The sequence below is a fragment of the Lithobates pipiens genome, unplaced genomic scaffold (assembly GCF_037356315.1).
Source record: "Lithobates pipiens isolate NorthernLeopardFrog02 unplaced genomic scaffold, aLitPip1_a1.2 Scaffold_13, whole genome shotgun sequence".
Lineage (NCBI taxonomy): Eukaryota > Metazoa > Chordata > Amphibia > Anura > Ranidae > Lithobates > Lithobates pipiens.
Genome location: NW_027507718.1, coordinates 387,944,250 through 387,964,300, shown reverse-complemented (window position 1 = coordinate 387,964,300; position 20,051 = coordinate 387,944,250). Strand labels below are relative to the sequence as shown.

Sequence of the window (20,051 nt, the reverse complement as noted above, 5' to 3'; positions counted from 1 at the left end):
GCGCTGCAGCCTCAGCTCAAAGCAGTGCCAGGGGAGTCTGGTCCTGCAGCTCTGCTGTGTCCTCCGGCTGACAGTTTTCTGGCCGATTGCTTCAGCTAGGAAATGTTCGACCTGGTCCACCCCTGCTCCTCACTCACCCTGCACTAAAAGCAGAGGTTGAAGGGGTGGGGAGTCAGCCTGTCAGTGCTCAGACCATACGCCACACACTGCATCAAATTGGCCTGCATTGCTGTCGCCACACAAGGAAGCCTCTTCTAAAGATGATGCAAAAGAAACCCTGCAATTTGCTGAAGACAAGCAGACTAAGGACATGGAATACTGGAACCACGTCCCGTGGTCTGAAGAGACCAAGATAAACCTACAGCATTTGGTTCAGATGGTGTCAAGCATGTGTGGTGGCAACCAGGCAAGAAGTACAAAGACATGTGTGTCTTCTCTACAGTCCAGCGTGGTGGGAGTGTCATGGTCTGGTGTTGCATGAGTGCTGCTGGCACTGGGGAGCTACATTAGACATTAATGGCTGTGTGCTGAGTTATTTTAAGGGGACAGTAAATGTACACTGTTATACAAGCACTACCGTACTTTACATTGTAGCAAAGTGTAATTTCTTCAATGTTGTCACATGAATAGATATAATAACACTTTTGTGAGATACTGTATATGGCAGCTGCCCCATTAAGTGTGAATAAAACACCTCTAAGATATCAAGCTAAAATTAGAAGGGTGCTTGCTCTATTTGCGTCACTCAATAAAATATATATAATGTGATGAATATACTAGTTTGAGAAAATGTGTGTGCAACCACACAAATAATCATCTAAAATTAAATCCAATGAAATGCAATATACTCCTGGTGCTGGAATGAAGAACATAATACACTGTAAGCATTAGTGTAAAGGCTCCCGCACACTTCCCGGTTCTCATGGGGGAGGGGGGGCACTGCTCACCTCCCGGTACTCATATGGGGCATCATGGAGGGGGATCCCCGCGCGCCTCCCGGGCATCCACCGTTTCAGTCACAAGTGTTTCATCATGGCGTTTTGGCCCCAGGTTTATGTCTAGGCGTTTAGTCTCAGCGTTTTTTTCTGTCATAGTGTTGGGCCCAGGTTTCTGTCACAGCGTTTGTCTAGGCGGTTAGTCTCAGAGTTTTTCTGTCGTAGCCTTCCTGTCATAGCGTTTTTTGCCTTAGCAGTTCTGCCCCACCATTCCTGTCATAGCGTTCTGACCCAGCATTCCTGTCATAGCGGTCTGACCCAGCATTCCTGTCATAGCGGTCTGACCCAGCATTCCTGTCATAGCGTTCTGCCCCAGCATTCCTGTCATAGCGTTCTGCCCCAGCATTCCTGTCATAGCGTTCTGCCCCAGCATTCCTGTCATAGCGTTCTGCCCCAGCATTCCTGTCATAGCGTTCTGCCCCAGCATTCCTGTCATAGCGTTCTGCCCCAGCATTCCTGTCATAGCGTTCTGCCCCAGCATTCCTGTCATAGCGTTCTGCCCCAGCATTCCTGTCATAGCGTTCTGCCCCGGCTGTCTCGGCGTACAGTCTCTGCATTTCTGCCATAGCATTTCCTGCCCCAGCATTTCTGTCAGTGTTCTGTCCCAGCATTTTCTGGCTCAGCGTTCAGTCTCAGCATTTCTGTCATAGCGTTTCTGCCCCAGGGTGCTCAGGATTTCTGTCATGGCAATTCTGCCTCAGCGTTTCTGCCACAGGATTCCTGTCATTGCATTACTGCCTCAGCATTCTGTCGTAGCGTTTCTGCCCCAGCGTTTCAGTCTCAGTGTTTCTGTCATTGCGTTTCTGCCCCTGGATTTCTGTCTCTACGTTTCTGCCTCAGCGTTAAGCTTCAGCGTTTTCTGTCATATTGTTTTTCTGTCATATAGTTTCTGCCTCAGCAGTTTCAGCATTTCTGTCATAGCGTTTCTGTCACAGTGTTGCTGTCCTTGCATTTCTGCCCCAGCATTTGTCATAGCATTCAGCCTCGGTGTTCAGCCTCAGCGTTTCTCAGAGGGGCGTTGTTCACTCATGGCATACTCCGGTAGCTGTTTTCATCTTCGTTGGTTGTCATGTCTCATCATATCTGTGTTCATGTTTGTACCTGGGTCAGTTAGCTGAGGATTCGTTTGTAAATGATTGTTGTTCACAATATTCTCGCCCGTATACCATATATCATACGCTGCATGTTCATTCACCACACCTATACGACTACCCACCACGGTCCGTGGATACACGAGCCCTGAGTTTTCAGTTAATTACCTGTCTCTGTTCTGCAGGTTACTCGGGCTCACTTACTTCTTACACGAGGGTGGGGGTCCTTCATCAGGTTCATTTACGCGCAGTGGTCTTGTCATTTCTGCTCATATTCTCATTCTTAGGTAGGCACAGAGGGGCGTTGATTCCACTCTCGGCTCTGATGTTGTGTATAGGATGTTGCCTGGAGTAATGCTCAGGGACATCAGTCCAGTTGTCTTTTCCGATCCCCAGCCTGTTCCAGGTAGGGGGGCTTCAGTATGTCTGTATCATGCCATGGGACTCATTTCCTCGGGATGGAGTCTGGTCCTCCTCCCTAGGTTCAGGATTCAGACCCGGTTGTTAGGTCTCAGGCTGAAGCATGACCCGATCATATCAGGTGGGACCAGTGTCCTGTGTCTGGCATGGTTTCTCCATGTTTGACGATGCTTGTTGCCATGGGGGATGGGCCTTATCTGCTTACTCCATCACATCCATCAGGTATCCAGCATTTCGCACTCCTGCCAGTGGTCTTTTGCACTCACCCTCTCACTTCCCCATAACAAGTATGGTTAGACCAGGGGTTGGGGGGGGGGGGGGGGGCATTTCACCAAGCTACTTCTCTGGTGTGTGTTTGAAGTATTTTTCGATCTTCTCGGCCATCATTTGCAGGGGTTCCTCGGGCCAGCCCTTGCTATCCTTTCCCTCACGTATCCTCTCATTCACAAGCAGTTCATTCTCATGTCTGGGTTGTCTCGGGCATCAGGCTCAACCCAATCTTTAACGGGATGTTCAATTGGGTTCTAGGTAGCTTCGCAGGTTCTATAGGGGGTTCCTTCTCATCACCAAGTCAGGAGTCGTGGGTTTCTCCTGTCACAGAGGATACTTACTGTTGCCATCCAGGCGCACGCCATTATACGTGTTGGATCATTACCTTCCCTTCTTCACCTAAATTTGTGTCTTTTTGCCCTCTTTTCAGGCATACTGACCAGCTAGGCCATGGTACACCTCGGCCTTGGTTCTTGTGAATATTGCATTTCCCACTTGAAGACTCTGACTACAAGTGCTGTATTTGTCGGAGGAGTCAGAGAGCTATTTAATCATCCTCCTCTGTCAGGGCCAGTGTTGTTGGCGTTTCTGGGTTACCACCCACCCGTTTCCCCCAGCCTTTCATACATACTCATAGTATTTTCTTATTCTTACATTCAGAGTATGCCCTCTTTTCAGGCATACAGACCAGCTAGGCCATGGCACACCTCAGGCCTTGGTTTTCAGGAATATAGTATTTCACACTTGAAGACTGACTACAATGACAAGTTAACAATAAGTGCTAATAAGGTGTTAATCCATAAGTCCATGATTTGGCAGCACTGTGATTTGGCGATATCCATTTAGTTATAGACTTATGTATTAACACCTTATTGCCACTTATTAACTTGTCTTAATGCTTACATTACATACATGCTTCTTATATGCCTAATTTCAGAACCAGGAGTATATTGCATTTCATTTGATTTAATTTTAGATAATATTTTTTGGGTGCATGGTTACACAGGTGATATTTATATATATATTTATATATTTTTTTGTGATGTGTATAGAGCGAGTGCCTTTCTAATTTTAGCAATCACATAAAAGATACCAAGATCTATGTTTGTGGAGATCTGGTTGATGTATAACAAAGGTTTGTGCTTCATTCTACACCTAGTCTGTGGAATTTATTTTATACTGGCCATGTGTACATGGCCCTTATCTGAACAAAACAAAATTGGAAACAAAGTGCAAATATATGTGGACAGATTCAGTTTTCTACAAATACTGTAATGAAGACATGAGAGGCATTCCCAAAATTTTCTGTAGTCAGTACACTGTGGTATAAGTTTTTGCCTGTAGATGTCAGTGTTGCAGCAGCCGTCTCAATAGAATAAGTATAACATCATACTGCAAAGGGTGGCTGTGTGACAGGTGTGACACCTATGAAGAATGATGCACTGCATAATCATTGTATTCTGTACAACAAACATCTGAGATGTGTGTCAATAACACTCACTTCCTCGCAACTCAAAAATCTCAACAATCAGCATGAAGCATGGCTCGGCCAAGGCATCCTTCTTCCCATCGAGATCATCCCCATAATCAGATAAGTCACTGTCTTCCTCAGTTTCATCCTATAGATGCACCAGAAAGTCACGTAATGACAGTGAACAAATAGTGAAATGTGTGGATTTAAAATATGTTAGGTGAAGACAAGTCAGGCAGATGCACAGTATATAAAATAAAAAGCAACTTGTACAACAAAGTAGCAAAAGTCATATTTTAAGAATACAGACAAGGAATGAAGTCTCAGCTAACAATGCAAGAAAAAAACTGCTGAGACAAAAGCAATACATAGCTTGCTACTCAGGTTGTAAAGTTAAACACGATGTAGTCATTTTCAGATGTACATTTAGTCAATTTAGCAGATCTTTTGTTTTCTTCCAGTATCTGCACCATCAGCAGAAACGGCGCTCAGCATTGTCTAACATAGAATACAATAAAAGTCTATAGGGATAAGCTTACTCAGGCAATAAATCTCATCATTACCAGTTCACTACCGAAGTATTTTTTTCATTTTTCACACATGTTCATATCTGCATTTTTAGCTAGAAATTACCGTATATACTCGAGTATAAGCCGAGATTTTCAGCCTCTTTTTTGAGTCTGAAAGTGCCCCCCTCGGCTTATACTCGAGTCATCGCCGTCTGACTGCTCGATCAGCGTATCGAGCAGACAGACGGCGGACATACTACAATTTGAAAGCCGCGCCTCCGCCTCCGCCTCCGCCTGTGATAGGCGGAACACTGAATTTCCCAGCAGCCTGTGTTCCGCCTATCACGGACCTCGTCACATCCTCGTCCGTAGTACGAGGATGAGACGTTGTCCGTGATAGGCGGAACACAGGCTGCTGGGAAATTCAGTGTTCCGCCTATAACAGGCGGAGGTGGAGGCGCGGCTTTCGAATTGTAGTATGGCCGCCGAGGCGCCGACGAAGAGCGGCGATCCTGGCAAGGCACGGGACGGGACGGAGGCAAGGCACGGCACGGGACGGGACGGAGGCAAGGCACGACACGGGACGGAGGCAAGGAGGCAAGGCACGGCACGGGACGGAGGCAAGGCACGGGACGGAGGCTCGGGACACAGGTAGGCTGGACACACACACACACACACAGGGATGGATGGATGGAGACACACACACACAGGGATGGATGGATGGAGACACACACACACAGGGATGGATGGATGGATGGAGACACACACACACAGGGATGGATGGATGGATGGAGACACACACACACACACACACACAGGGATGGATGGATGGATGGAGACACACACACACACAGGGATGGATGGATGGATGGACACACACACACACAGGGATGGACGGATGGATGGACACACACTCACAGGGATGGACGGACACACAGGGATGGACGGACACACAGGGACGGACACACACACAGGGACGGACGGACACACAGGGATGGACGGACACACAGGGACGGACACACACACAGGGATGGACAGGCATGTCTCACCCTCGGCTTATACACGAGTCAATAAGTTTGCCAGTTTTTTTGGGGGTAAATTGGGGGCCTCGGCTTATATTCGGGTCGGCCTATACTCGAGTATATACGGTACTTTAAGCCCCCAACATATTCTATATATATATTTTAAAGCAGATTCTTAGTAGAATAAAATTTTTTTTTTTTTTTTTTTAAAAGTAGTATTTTTAATGCCACATGACCTTTGGGCAACTGTTTACCAAATCTATATTTTCAGTAAAATATACACTAAACGGATATTTATTGCACACAAACACAATATAATCCCCAATTTTTTGTACAACATAAAAGATGAGTTAGTGTAAACAGATATCAACTATTCAAATCTGCGTGCATCCATGAAACGGTAAAAAAATTACAGTACCCCAAATTTTCAATAGGCAACAACTGAAATGCCTTTACAGCTCACGGTTTAGTGATAACCATAAATGAGGAACTTACAACTATTTCTCTCACTCCAACTAGCTTGGCAATACCCAATATGTCTTATGGAATGGTTATTTATGGGATGTTGTTAATTAATTTTTTTCTTTTCTACTAACCTTTTTTTGCAGTTACTATTATCGTGTGATAGAACTGGTCAGGTGATAGGTACTGTTTATGTCAACATAAGGGGTCCATTAGATCCCCAACGTCTCCCTTGCCCTCTGCTCCAGCCCACCAAGCATGGACAGATTGATCTACTTCAGTGTTTCTCAACACCAGTCCTCAAGGTGCCCCAACAGGTCATGTTTTCAGGATTTCCCTCAGATGAAATGGCTGTGTAATTACTAAGGCAGTGAAACTGATCAAATCACCTGTGCAAAATAATGGAAAGCCTGAAAACATGACCTGTTAGGGCGCCTTGGGGACTGAAGTTGAGAAACACTGATCTACTTACTGCCTACCAGACTTAGCAGCCTAAACTCTGACAGCTTGGATCTCAGAAGTGCTCAGAGCTGAGCGCTTCCAGGTTCACACTATGCAGCAAATTTCCCAAAAACCTTTACATTTTATTGACTCCCAATATAGTTGACACATTTCCAGTAGGGTTTCCTTATGGCTGAGTACTGCAATGAACAATTCTGGGGAAAAATAAATAAAAAATGGAACATAAAATAAAGCAAAAAGGATTAGACTTGTACCGACTTCCATCTCCGTCTGATCAACTATTTGTGATCGATAGATTACTAGAAAGGATACTAGAGATCTGGCCCTGAACCCTACAGTATTCCATAAAAACATAATAAACAATTCTTTTACAAACTCATGAATTGTAATAGCTGGGATGCACTCACCTCTTGGTGAGAGAAGAACTCCCCAGGAAGTCTTTCCAAAAATGAAGCAAGTGAGAAGGAAGATTTTTTGCACTGGACATCCATGACTTTGAGGTGCTCAGGAGACGGGCTCAGGAAGGCATAGAGCACCTCACTTTGATATAATCTCTCATCAGAAAGCAGCTTCTGCAGAGAAAGGATAAGCGTATCTTAATAAATCATGTCATTTCAGAATAGATCAGAAAAGTACTGCTGTGTGTGCTGCTCACAAAAATAAAACGTTTCTACACAGTGTATTTTCTTAACGTCAGCACATGTAAAGTAAAAACATGGAATAAAAGACTCTTTATTTCAAACTATATAAACCTATAAAATTCTGTTTGTGAGTGATTTCTGATCAATTTCATTGTTTTAATGCATTTAAAGTAGATATAAACCCTAACTGAATACCATTTAAACTTGCTATGCATCAGAAATAATTGCCAAGTTTTTTTAAATTAAAAAGATGGTTTTCTCCTCTTGTTTCATCTCAGAGCTGCTGCCTCTTTGCAGCAACATCCTGTCTACAAACATGCAATCCAGGGATAACTACATGGCCAATCTTGGGGTCGGTTTCCTGATAACAGTGGACATGCTATGCATTGTGTAATGAAAGGACCACTTGCAGTCTTCATTTGAAGCATATTAAAATGATACCTTCCTGTCCATGCCAATTTTCAGCTTTAGCAATTTGAATGACAATTGTGCAGTCATGTAACACTAACATAACACATTTTTTATCATTTTGTTCCCACAAATAGAGCTTTCTTTTGCTGGTATTTGATCACCTCTGCGATTTTTTTTTTTGTGCAATAAAAAAAAAGACCGAAAATGTTGAAAAAAAAACGCAATTTTTCTTTGTTTCTGTTAAATTTTTTTTGTAAATAAGTACGTTTTCTTCAATGACGGGCACCGATATGGCTGCACTGACGGGCACTGATATGGCTGCACCGATGAGGTGGTACTGATGGACACTGATGCTGGGCACTCATAGGAGGCACTGATAGGCACTCATAGGTGGCACTGCTGGACATTGGTGGGTGGCATTGCTGGGCATCACTGATTTTATTTGTTACATGATGGTGCCAGTCAGTGCCCATTTGTGGGCACTAATTGGCACAGATTGTGCCTCCATTTGCACATGTGGATGGCCATGGGGTACATACCTGGCCATCCACATGTTGCCCCCCCTTCCTGGTGGTCCTGGCGGCTCTCCTGGTGGTCCAGTGTGAGCATCCGAGGGGGGGGGGGGGGCTGCACTTATAAACAATCAGCACAGACCACCCCTGTCAGAAGAGCAGCCGATCAGCTCTCGTCTACTCGCGTCTGTCAGACGCGAGTGAGGAAAAGCCGATCAATGGCTTTTCCAGTTTATATTGTGATCAGCTGTGACTGGACATAGCTGATCACGTAGTAAACAGCCTTTTCTCCACTGATCACCGTGATGAGCGCCACGGTGGCTGCTATCCTGAAGGCGGCACAGTGGTGTAGTGGTCAGCACTCTCGCCTAGCAGTAAAAAGGGCCGCTGGTTCAAATCCCAACGACGACACTACCTGCCTGGAGTTTGCATGTTCTCCCTGTGCCTGCGTGGGTTTCCTCCCACACTCCAAAGACATGCAGGTAGGTTAATTGGCTTCTATCCAAAATTGGCCCTAGTATATGAATGGGGACTTTGGATTGTGGGCTCCTTGAGGGTAGGGACCAATGTGAGTGTGCAAGGGGCAATTGTAGACACTCACTCAGGTTGAACTGGATGGACTGGTGTCTTTATTCAACCTAACTATATATATGACATCCAGTCAGGATAGCTGAACCACTTCCCGGATGTCAATCCGCTATTGACCAGGCGGGAAGTGGTTAAGATGACCTTTACTGAGAGAAATAAATACTGAGGCTACCTTGACAGACCCCCTTATGAAAATGATAGTTGTCTGGTTAGGCCTTCTATGAAAACTGACCTGGTGCAGCTCCATGTTAGTGAATGTACTAAAGACACTGGACCAGAATGACAGCCAGGAAGGCAATACTTTCAGATAGTGAGGTGATCATTGGCAGCCTGCACACTTCCTTAGTACCATCTTTAATTAGGAATCAGAAATCTTCATTTATAAAGCAATTTGTCTCTAAGCTTTAACGGCCAACTCTAAATTTGCCTTGCAACCTCCAGACTTACATTAGGTCCCATGGAGAAGCCACCATACATGCATAGAGTGTTGCGGCCCACTGCTTCAATAAAGCTGAAGGCTGCTGTGTCAGCATAGGTACTGGTGCCTGGAGGAAATTGTAGGCTGCTTCGTAGAAGTAGAAGGGATGTCTATGAGATGGGCAAATGGGGCAAAATAGGATTTTTATAACAGCTTACCTGTAAAATCCTTTTCTTGAAGTACATCATAGGACACAGAGCCACAGTAATAACTGTATGGGTTACATGGCACCTTTAGGTGGTGGACACTGGCACACCCTAAACAGGAAGTTCAATTCCCCATATAACCCCTTCCCTTACAGATAAGGCCAAGATCTGACTCTTGACCGTACCTAAAGCCAGCTTAATTTCTACCCCCAACTGTAGAAATGCAAGAATTCTTCCTATGACATATTTACAGGGATGCCATTTCCTGGCCTCACACCAAGAAATATAAGACTTCCAAACCCTGTAGTAAATAGTCCTCAAAGCTGGTTTTCTCGCATTTACCAGGGTAGTCACGACTGAGCCAGAAAGCCCTTGATTTTTCAAAATCCGGAACTCAATAGCCAAACTGTTAAATTTAGCGACTGTAAAGCAGGATGGAATACTGGACCTTGAGAGAGCAAGTCTGGACGGAGTGGAAGGAACCATTGTTTCCCCACTGCCAACCTTACATTTTCTGTGTACCAAGACCTTCTGGACCAAACTGGGGCTACCAATATTAATGGCCTCCCCTCCTCTCTGATCCTGCGCAAAAAGCCGTGGTAGAAGCTGAACTGGAGGAAATGCATAAATCATAGAAAACTGATCCCATGGAATCACTAAACCATCTGCTCCAAATGCGAGCAGATCCCTTGTCCTTGAGACAAGCCTGTCTAGTTTCTTGTTGAACCTAGTTACCAACAGATCTATGTCCGGGGTACCCCATCATTGGCAAATTGCTGAAAAAAACTCAGGATGTAGGGACCACTCACCTGGGGACAACTGATGGTGACTCAAGATGTGCGCCTGCCAATTCTCCACTCCTGGAATTAAGGCTGCCGACAGAAATGGTACATGCTTCTCTGCCCATGTCAGGATGTGGTCCACCTCCTTCTGGGCTGCCTGACTCCTGGTAGCCCCTTGGTGGTTGATGTAAGCTGCTGCCGTGGCATTGTCGGATTTAATCCTGACTGGACAACCCTGTAATCTGGTAATCCAAGATACTAGAGCCAGACAAGCTGCTCGAATCTCTAGGGCATTGATGGGTAAGGTTCTTTCCATCCCTGACCATTTCCCTTGGACAGTGGTTTCTTACAGAACCGCTCCACAGCTCGAGAGGCTGGCATCTGTGGTCACCACTCTCCAAGCTACTGGCAGGAAGGACTTTCCGCTCTACAGATCCCTGGCTACCAACCACCAATTGAGACTGATGCAGCCTTGGGGACAGATACATCTGATAATCCAAAGCTTGGATCATCATGTTCCAGGCGGACGGAATACTGCAATGGTCTTGAACGTAATTGCACATAGGGAACCGCTTCAAATGAAGCTACCACCTTCCCCAATAACCTCATACAAAGATGAATCAAGGGGCACTTATTTCCTTTCACAACCCAGACCAGATCCTTTATAGCAATGAATTTAGAGGCAAAAACACCTTTTTCTGGATTGTGTCTACAATCAGACCCAAGTATTCCCTTTGCACCAGCTGTAAGGCTGATTTCTCCAGGTTTAGAACCCAAACCAGGTGTTTCAGGAATGAACCGTTTTGGCCACATTCCACCCTAAGCCTGCAGCCAATTGATCCATGAGTAATAGATCACCTAGGTATGCTATTATTGTTATACCCTGGGCTCTTAGCCTTGCCAAAACCAGAGCCAGAATCTTTGTGAATACCCGAGGGGCTGTGACTAACCCGAAGGGCAATTCCATGAACAGAGAATGACGCCCCTCTACCCCAAACCGCAGAAACCTTTGGTGGGTGAAGCAAATTGACACATGCAGATATGCATCCTTGATGTCTATTGATGCCAGAAAGTATCCTCCCCTCAGAGCGAAGACGACTGACTGGATTGACTCCATACGAAAGGAGCGAATGTTTAGAAATGGATTCCAATTTTTGAGCTCTAGAATGGGTCACACATCCCCATTTGGCTTTGGCACAGTGAAAAGATTTGAATAGAAGCCCCTGAACTGCTCTTCTGTCAGTGCCTCCACAATTACATCTTGCAACCTCAAATGGTCTAGTGCCTGGAATAAAGATTTTCGACTTGTGGGAACATTTGACTTTAGAAATTGAGATGATGGAAACTCCTGGAACTCTAACTTGTAGCCTAGAGACACCATGGAATTGACCCATCTGCGCTGGATCCCCTTTTCCCAGAAATCTGCAGAAGCCTTCCCCCCAACCGATTGAGTGGGGGCATCCCTTCATGAGGAGGCCTTAGAACCTGGTTTGGCAGGTCTCTGGACCCAGGGCTTTTTCTTGCTTGTCCTTGCTCTTGAGGCTTACCTCTTGATCCAGACAGCAGAGGCTGTCGAAACTGGAGGTTGAGGTACTAGGCGCTGAGGTGCTACAGACCTTAAATGAAGGACGCTTATTCCTTCTACTAACAGGTAAGAGCACACTCTTAGCCCTTGAAATTTTCTGTATATACTTATCCAAATCGTCCCTGTAAAAACGTTCCCCAGGAAAAGGAAGACCTGCCAATAGCTTTTTGCAAGGCAATTCCACTGCCCAATTCTAAAACCATAAAATTCTGTGCATGTGCACAGACACAAGAGCAAAGCATGATGCTTGCTGAATAGAATCCCTAAGAGCATCTACTGCAAAGCATAATGCCCGTGTTAGGTCCGCCAACTCGCAAGCAGATTCACCTTGAGCAGGAATACGCTTAGTGACTCGTTTAAACTGGTCCTTCAAAGATTAACAAATTCCTATGGCCGACCACAGCAGGTTGTGCTGCTCAGCCAACGGTAGCAAAAGTAGTAAAGATTGCAGCTTGTTATCAGCTGGAACTTTAAAAACCTGTGCATTGTCTACAGGACAGGTTCATCTTTTGTTCACAGTGGAAATAGCAGCATCAACTGCTGGCATTTGCTAGTACTTTTTTGTGAATTTTTCCTCCATTGATACAAAAGTGAAAATCTTTTAAGGAGGAATAAAACTATCATGATTTAAACTCTGCAGAGGCCGCAAAGAACCCAAAGACGAGAAGGCGGTTTCAGAAACAGACCAATTCCATAGGGGATTGAACTAAATCTCTGGGATTGAGAATCTGAGAAAGGCTCTTCAGAAACTGACTCTTCAAAAGAGGAGTCGTCCACCTGACCCTCTTCCGAGTCATTCAGAGGCACTTCTACATCCTCTGCCCATTCCTGTTCCATTAGTGGAGGATCAGGAGAGGGAGGAGGAGATCTTTCGTATATTTTCCCCCCTTGGAAGACAGAAGTGATCATACCACTATAATGCCTTCCAAACCAGCCAACACTGATGCCAAATTGTCTTTTGTGATATATGCTGAAGCATTGGAAGTAACCACTATGCCTGATAACCGTAATGGCTCAGATTGGTCAGTTGCTTCTGGCCTTTTAGGGGATAGCACTGCGGAAGCATTACTAGGATCCTCAGATCCTGACAGGGGCACCCTTGCGCCCCTTCCTGCTGCGTTCCCCCTACTCCTCTTTCGGGAAGACATTGCTACAAGCAAAATATTGACGTACCCAACAATTTGTGTACTCAATCCACTGCTGAGCTGTAGTCCAGCTTATAGCTGCTATAACAGCTCAGCCTAACAGCCAGTAGCCGTGCCTTTATATGCCTGTATCCATACCCCACAGTGACTCATGTGCCCCAGCGGCAGCCTACTCTGTGTCCATCCAGCAGTCCTATAGGAATCCCAGCAGGAACTCCCTTTATAGCCACTGAGCTGGTGTAGCGTGCTACGTTCACACCAGCCGCATCCTAGGCCACACCCCCAGCATCCTCTGCAAACCTTTAAAGTAGTGCTCGCGCGCCCTGGCCAATGCGGCCGATTCCACAAGGAGGGAATGCCAATGGTGCCAGACAGGAGAGAGACATGGCAGGTAGAGGACTACCACCAGGTGAGAGGCACACGATGCACGATGCTGCCTGCCTCCCAAAAGAAAAAAAAAAGGGGGCCACGGTAGCCCAGGAGAGAAAACTCCCTGAATGGCCAGAGAACAAGGTGTGTAAAATATGCAGCACCACACTTCCCTTTAGTGGGGAGGTCCAGGCAAGACATCCGGACTACTGAACAAACATTTAAAGTGAACATATATTCCCCTTTTTTTTTTCTTTTAAATTTATCATTTCCGCCACAGGATACTGCTGAAATATCTCAGCCAGATCCAATCTTCACCCATCATAGCAAGTCATGTCTCCTATGGACCTTCAAGGACAGGGTCCCCCTTGAAGCTTTGGGGTCCACACCCTTGGACTTGTACAGCACCCTGCCAGAACAGCCTTTGGATCTTTTATCTGCCCAAGGGTCTGGATCCCAGGGTCCAACGCCCAAAGGGTCGCATTACAGACAAAACTTCGCTATTTTATTCCTCAAGGCTCGGGTACCATCCATCTTAGCCTCATTTGCCACATCGAATGGATCCGAATGCATAGCCCCTTGATCCTGACAGGACCTTCAACTGGGGCCATCTTTAGCATAGAGAACCTAATCCACCGTTGCCATCACCTTGAAGACACTGGCGAAAAAACTGAGGTAATTCCCGTATGCGAGGGGTTTTATAGAGGAGGACTTCTTGTCTTTTTGGTGCGCCAGTGTCTATTCACCTATAGGTGGCATATAACCCAGATAGTAATTACTATAGCTGCTCTGTGTCCCGTGATGAACGCTAAAGAAATCGTCCAATGGGGACATCCGTTCTAGTGGCAACTATCAATGTAAGATTTCCCCTAAATCTGGGAAGCTTTTTCTCTCTAGGCACAACATACATTTTGGTTGAAGTTCCACTTTAAGTCACAACTGTCTCTATGACAGAACAGTACAAATATTCAGCTGTCTAAATTGGTGGGGCTTAGGATAGAAGACATGGTTTTAACAAAAAATAATATATTGCTGACCAAATGAAGTTATTTTTAGCTTTCAAAATACTGAGGTGTGTTAAAAGTTAATAAGCATGACATACTGTATATACACAAAACATTACCATATAGCAAAATTACATTAGCATATATTTAATACACAGTTATAGATAACATTGAGTGATGTAGCACTGACTTTTTAAAGTATATGACTACAGTAAAATAGGAAAGTAGGCTGGGGAAAAAAGGAGGTAAGTTGCTAAAATAAGGGACTTACCTGCAAGAAATTATTTAACTGTGCTTTTGATTTTTCTAGAAATTTCTGGTCTACAGATTTGAATGGAATCTTACTGAGAGAAGGCAACTGTACTTTCTTCAAGGAAGGGAAACACTGGTTGATCAGAGAAAGGAACTAGATTATTTTTTCAGATAAAATAGTATTGAGAAAACACACTGAGTTGATGCTGTACTGTATTGGCATTGCCAGCATGGCATACTGAACTTTAATTAAAGCCATTTGTAAATCTAATTCACTCATACAATGTGCTGTTCTGCCTAAATGATAATTTGACTGAAGGGAATGAGTATCACAAATAAGATGAAAAGAGACACTCAAATATTAACTTGCATCTGTGTATTAGTTACATAGCCCTACATAACCTTAGTAATAAAAAGGTTATTAGAGAAAAGCGCAAGGATAAAACAAAAAACTCTCAAAATACAGGTGCGTCTCAAAAATAAAAAGATCATCAAAAAGTTAATTTAAGTAATTCAATTCAAAAAGTGAAACACATATTATATAGATTCATTACACACAGAGTGATATATTTCAAACATCTTTCTTTTAATTTTGATGATTATGGCTTACAGCTAGTGAAAACAAAAAATTCAATAACTCAGAAAATTAGATTATTACATAAGACCAATATAACAAAGGATTTTTAATACAGAAATGTATTCCCGTGGACAGTATAGTATGCACACAATAATTGGTCTGGGCTCCTATTGCATGAATTACTGCATCAATGTGGCGGCAATCAGACTGTGGCACTGTTGAGGTGTTATGGAAGCCCATGTTGCGTTGATATCAGCCTTCAGCTCGTCTGCATTGTTGGGTCTGGTGTCTCATCTTCCTCTTGACAATACCCCACAGATTCTCTATGGGGTTTCAGTCAGGCGAGTTTGCGGGCCTATCAAGGACAATGATATTATGATCATTAAACCAGGTATTGGGACTTTTAGCAAGTCCTGCTGGAAAATGAAATCATCATCTCCATAAAGCTGGTCAGCATAGGGAAGCATGAAGTGCTCTAGAATTTCCTCGTAGAGGGCTGCACGGACTATGGACTTGAATGAGTGATGAAACACAGTGGACCAACACCAACAGATGACACGGTTCCCCAAATCATCAATGACCGAGGAAACTTCACACTGGACCTCATGTAACTTGTATTATGTGCCTCGCCACTCTTCCTCCAGACTTTGGGACCCTGATTTCCAAAAATTAAATGCAAAATTTACTTTCATCCGAAAAGAGGACTTTGGCCAACTGAGTCCAGTCCTTTTTCTCATTAGCCCGGGTAAGACACTTCTCACGCTGTCTATAGTTCAGGAGTGGCTTGACACAAGGAATGCAACAATGGTAGCCCTGACACCAGCCGTAGTCCACTCCTTGTGAATCTACCCCAAGTTCTTGAACTTCTTTTGCTTCACAATCCTCTCAAGGCTGCAGTTATCCCTGTTGCTTGTGCACCTTTTCCTTCCCCTCAACTTTCCATTAATATGCTTGGATACAACACTCTGAACAGCCATCTTCTTTAGCTATGACCTTTTGTGACTTACCCTCTTTGTAGGTGTCATTGACTGTCTTCTGAACAACTATCAAGTCAGCAGTCTTCCCCATGATTGTGTAACCTACTGAACCAGACAGAGACCATTTAAAGGCTCAGGAAACATTTACAGGTGTTTTGAGTTAAATAGCTGATTAGAATTTAACACCAGAGTCTACAATATTGAACTTTTTCACAAAATTCTACTTTTCTGAGATACTAAATTTTGCGTTTTTACTAGCTGTAAGCCATAATAATCCAAAATTAAAAAGAAAGAAAATGCTTGAAATATATCACTCTATGTAAAGAATCTATATAATTTAGGAGTTTCACTTTTTGAATTGAATTACTGAAATAAATGAACTTTTTTATGATATTCTAATTTTTGAAATGTACCTGTATTATATAGCGAGGGTGAATGTTGACAATGAGGGGGGTTGGGGGGGGACCGAATGGCAGTAGTGGAGCTGTGCAGTGGAGTGGTGAGGGAGAGGAGCAGGGTTGGGTGGTCACACTGCGGATAGGTGTGCGCCAGAGCTGTAAGGGAAAGGGACCTGGGGTGGGTGAAGGAGAGATTGGGGCGGATGGTGGTAAGATGGTGAGGCAGAGTGACAAAAATGGGTGGGCTTCAGGGTGGCAAGGAGGGCAGAAAAGAAAAGGTAACAAAATGGGTAGGGGAGGGGGAGGGCAATAAACAAAGTTTTTATTTCAATCGCTTTCCAGCATGCATACTAATAGACCTAAATTCTGGTCACTGCCACACATGCTAAGTAAGGATCTTGTTGCCATAATTGTATGTCAAGGAAATGGCAGTGAGGTAATTCTGTGCATTTGCATTATTTATCAACCTGTGCTGCCACTATTGTAGATCTGTGGGATCTCAGTGACATATTTCTGACATCACAATAAGGCTGTTGTAATCAACGCAAGGTTGGTAGCAACCTAGAGCGTTATACACTACTCTGCTAGTGCTGAACACCACCGCCATACTTTTATATCAGAAATATGGTAGAAGATCCTATGCATGAGTAGTAGTGACCATCTGTATGGCCACTAAAATGCATGCACAGGATTTCACCACATTAATGGCAGGCTTGTGGAGGCCAAAATAGTTGTTTACCTGACAATGTACTAGGGATTAACCAATTATTGGTGCGGCCAATATTCAGTTTTTTAGAAGTATCGGTCACAAAACTGACCGATTTAATCAATATTGCTTCAAGGGGTTTTACCGGGGTGATGCATGCATCCAAGGCTGGACTTACCATTGGACTTGACTGGGCTCAAGCCCAATAGGGGGCCCCGCCCATTTACATTTTAAATATATTAATATTCGTTACAATTTAATTACAATTTTATCAATTTTTATTGCTTTTATTAATCTCCTGGTTCATTTTTAATTATTACATTATTTACTGTGTATATGGTTGTTTCCGCACATCCGGCCGCTTCCCTTAAGCATGTGTGTATAGATATATATATATATATATATATATATATATATATATATATATATATATATATATATATATATATGACCTTGTGAATGGTAAGCTAGATCGTATGAAACAGTGGATGCTGTGAAACGCGTCATCTCATTGGCCACGAAGTCACTTCAGGTCCGCGGTGTTTGCGTTCCACCTTGGAACGCACTTCTGGCCTCTGTCTTTCGGTTCATGGACGCCATCGATACTGCAGGGCGTGCGGCGCCTACACTGCCCTGGAGACATACAGATCGCGGACAAGAGTTACCGCCACCACCGCTTCTCATCCTCCTGTGGTGCCTCTGAGAACGATCGCTTACATCATGGACCCAGGACGAATACCAGTACAGCATCCCCCAGTTATACGCTTATATATTATCTACATTTGTGAGTAGCTATTTGGCTGTTTTGTCCAATTAAACAGAAGTTCTTTAATACTGCACTGAGTCTGGCGCACCTTGTCCTTTTCTATTTCTGTTTTATAGAGTTGTGATTTGCTCTCCAGGGTGCAGCCCTCAGAGCAATCCTAATGACTGTTTTTATACATAATATTTGTGGCTATTTAAGGACTATATATAATTGTTCCTTGCGCCATCTCTCCTTTTCTCTTTTCTTTGGGTTTGCTGATTGGTTACTGGCAGTATGTATCATTTTGTTCTATTTAAAGTAATGTATAGAAGGTAGGGCCCGAAAGCGACTCAAGCCCAGGGGCCCCACCACCCCAAGTCCTGCCCTGCATGCATCACACAGGTACCACTCTTTAGAGCAGATGGCCAGCTTTATTGTAATAACACCCAAGCTCTCCCGTCCCACCGGGAGGCCCAAGCAACCAGCCGACACGTCCGCTAGCTGGCCGAAGACCCGAACAAAGCTGATGCTTCCCTCGGGTCTCGGATCTAGTAACCCTAAACGATGTAATGACATCACTTACCTGAATACCGGCATCTTAAGGCTCCAGTTTAAAAAAAATAAAGTATTCAAAAGCGCAGATCTTGACATTTTGAATACTTTCAAGTGCAGAGGAGGGGTTTGGGGTCTTATAGACCCCGATCCCTCCATAAAGAGCACCCGTCACTGCTTATTACTGTCACAAGGGATGTTTACATTCCTTTCGACAGCAATAACAATAAAAAAAAATGTAAGAGGACAGTGTAAACATTTTTTTTTTTTTTTTAAATGTACAGAATATTGGCACATAATATTGGCCATCGGCCTGAGAGGTATCGGTATTGTATCGGCACCAAAAAAACTATATTGGTCGATCCCTACAATGTACATGCATAGGGCATAAAATCACACAGTATTGAGCATGTGTGAGGATATAATGCGTAGGAGTAACTTAAGCACCATCCTGCTTGAATAAGCATATATTAAATGATATAAAAACACTACACCGAACCCAGGCACATCTCTGCAAAACCCGGGGGGGGGGGGGGGGTTTAAACATTCTTTCAAAATTGCCCCTGTTAGGTTAAAATATATCATTCAACTAAACAGTTATTATTCATCTCTAATCAACTGAGCAAAGGCTTACACTATATTCTGAACATAACATCTAGATTTCAAGCTAAACCTTCATATACAATACTTGAGCACATAAACAAAGCTTCTATACGTTTTAAGTGTTCAAAAGTATTAGTAATCGGAGCTGATGAAGTAATAAAAAATGAACTCTGCAAATACTTGCCTCACTGAGCTTCCTGTGCAGATTCTGAAATTCGCTTAACCTCCTCAGTACAGTCCAATTCCTGCTATCTGAATCATTAGACTCTGGCAAACTCACCAACATGAAATACAGAGGCATCTGCTCACCATTTTCCTCAGACACCTGAAAGAACACAATTATTCATTTCTTTGAAGTTCTTATGTAACCATAGGAACCCCCTGATTTGGAGGTTTTTAACTGAGGTCTCTGAGTATCATTTGACATAAAATCAAGATTTGCTTTGATTACTCATGACCAAGAATAAAAGGACGACACTGACCGTATCCTCCAAATAATTATAGTATTGTAGTAAGTCAAAGCCTATTTAAACAAAATCCAACTACTATTTTTTTAAATGCACGGATGGAGACCTCCGACAGAGTGATTACAGACATTATGTGTACCTATTGATTACATTTTATTCTAATACATGTAAACACATGCGCAGCTTAGATCACTGATGTGAATTGACTAAACCTTATTTTACACTGATCCAAGTTGGAACTTTCTCTAACATTTCTGCCACTAAGCTGGTAAAAACAAGTATTATTATACAGGATTTATATAGCGCCAACAGTTTGCACAGTGCTTTACAACATGAGGGCAGACAGTACACTTACAATACCAACCAATACAGGAGAGGATCAGAGAGCCCTGCTCATTAGAGCTTACAATC

General features: G+C 43.8%; 1 protein-coding gene across 1 annotated transcript in view; it reads right to left on the bottom strand.

The window, feature by feature from the left end:
* Window positions 1-20,051, bottom strand: part of SNX25 (sorting nexin 25) — a 229,212-nt gene that overhangs the window by 8,779 nt on the left and 200,382 nt on the right. Inside the window, exons 12-15 of the mRNA XM_077477313.1 lie at window positions 19,358-19,498; window positions 14,635-14,748; window positions 7,110-7,274; window positions 4,278-4,395 (exon numbers count right to left, since the gene is read on the bottom strand). Coding sequence (XP_077333439.1) covers window positions 4,278-4,395; window positions 7,110-7,274; window positions 14,635-14,748; window positions 19,358-19,498 — 538 coding nt within the window. The remainder of the gene's footprint in view (window positions 1-4,277; window positions 4,396-7,109; window positions 7,275-14,634; window positions 14,749-19,357; window positions 19,499-20,051) is intronic.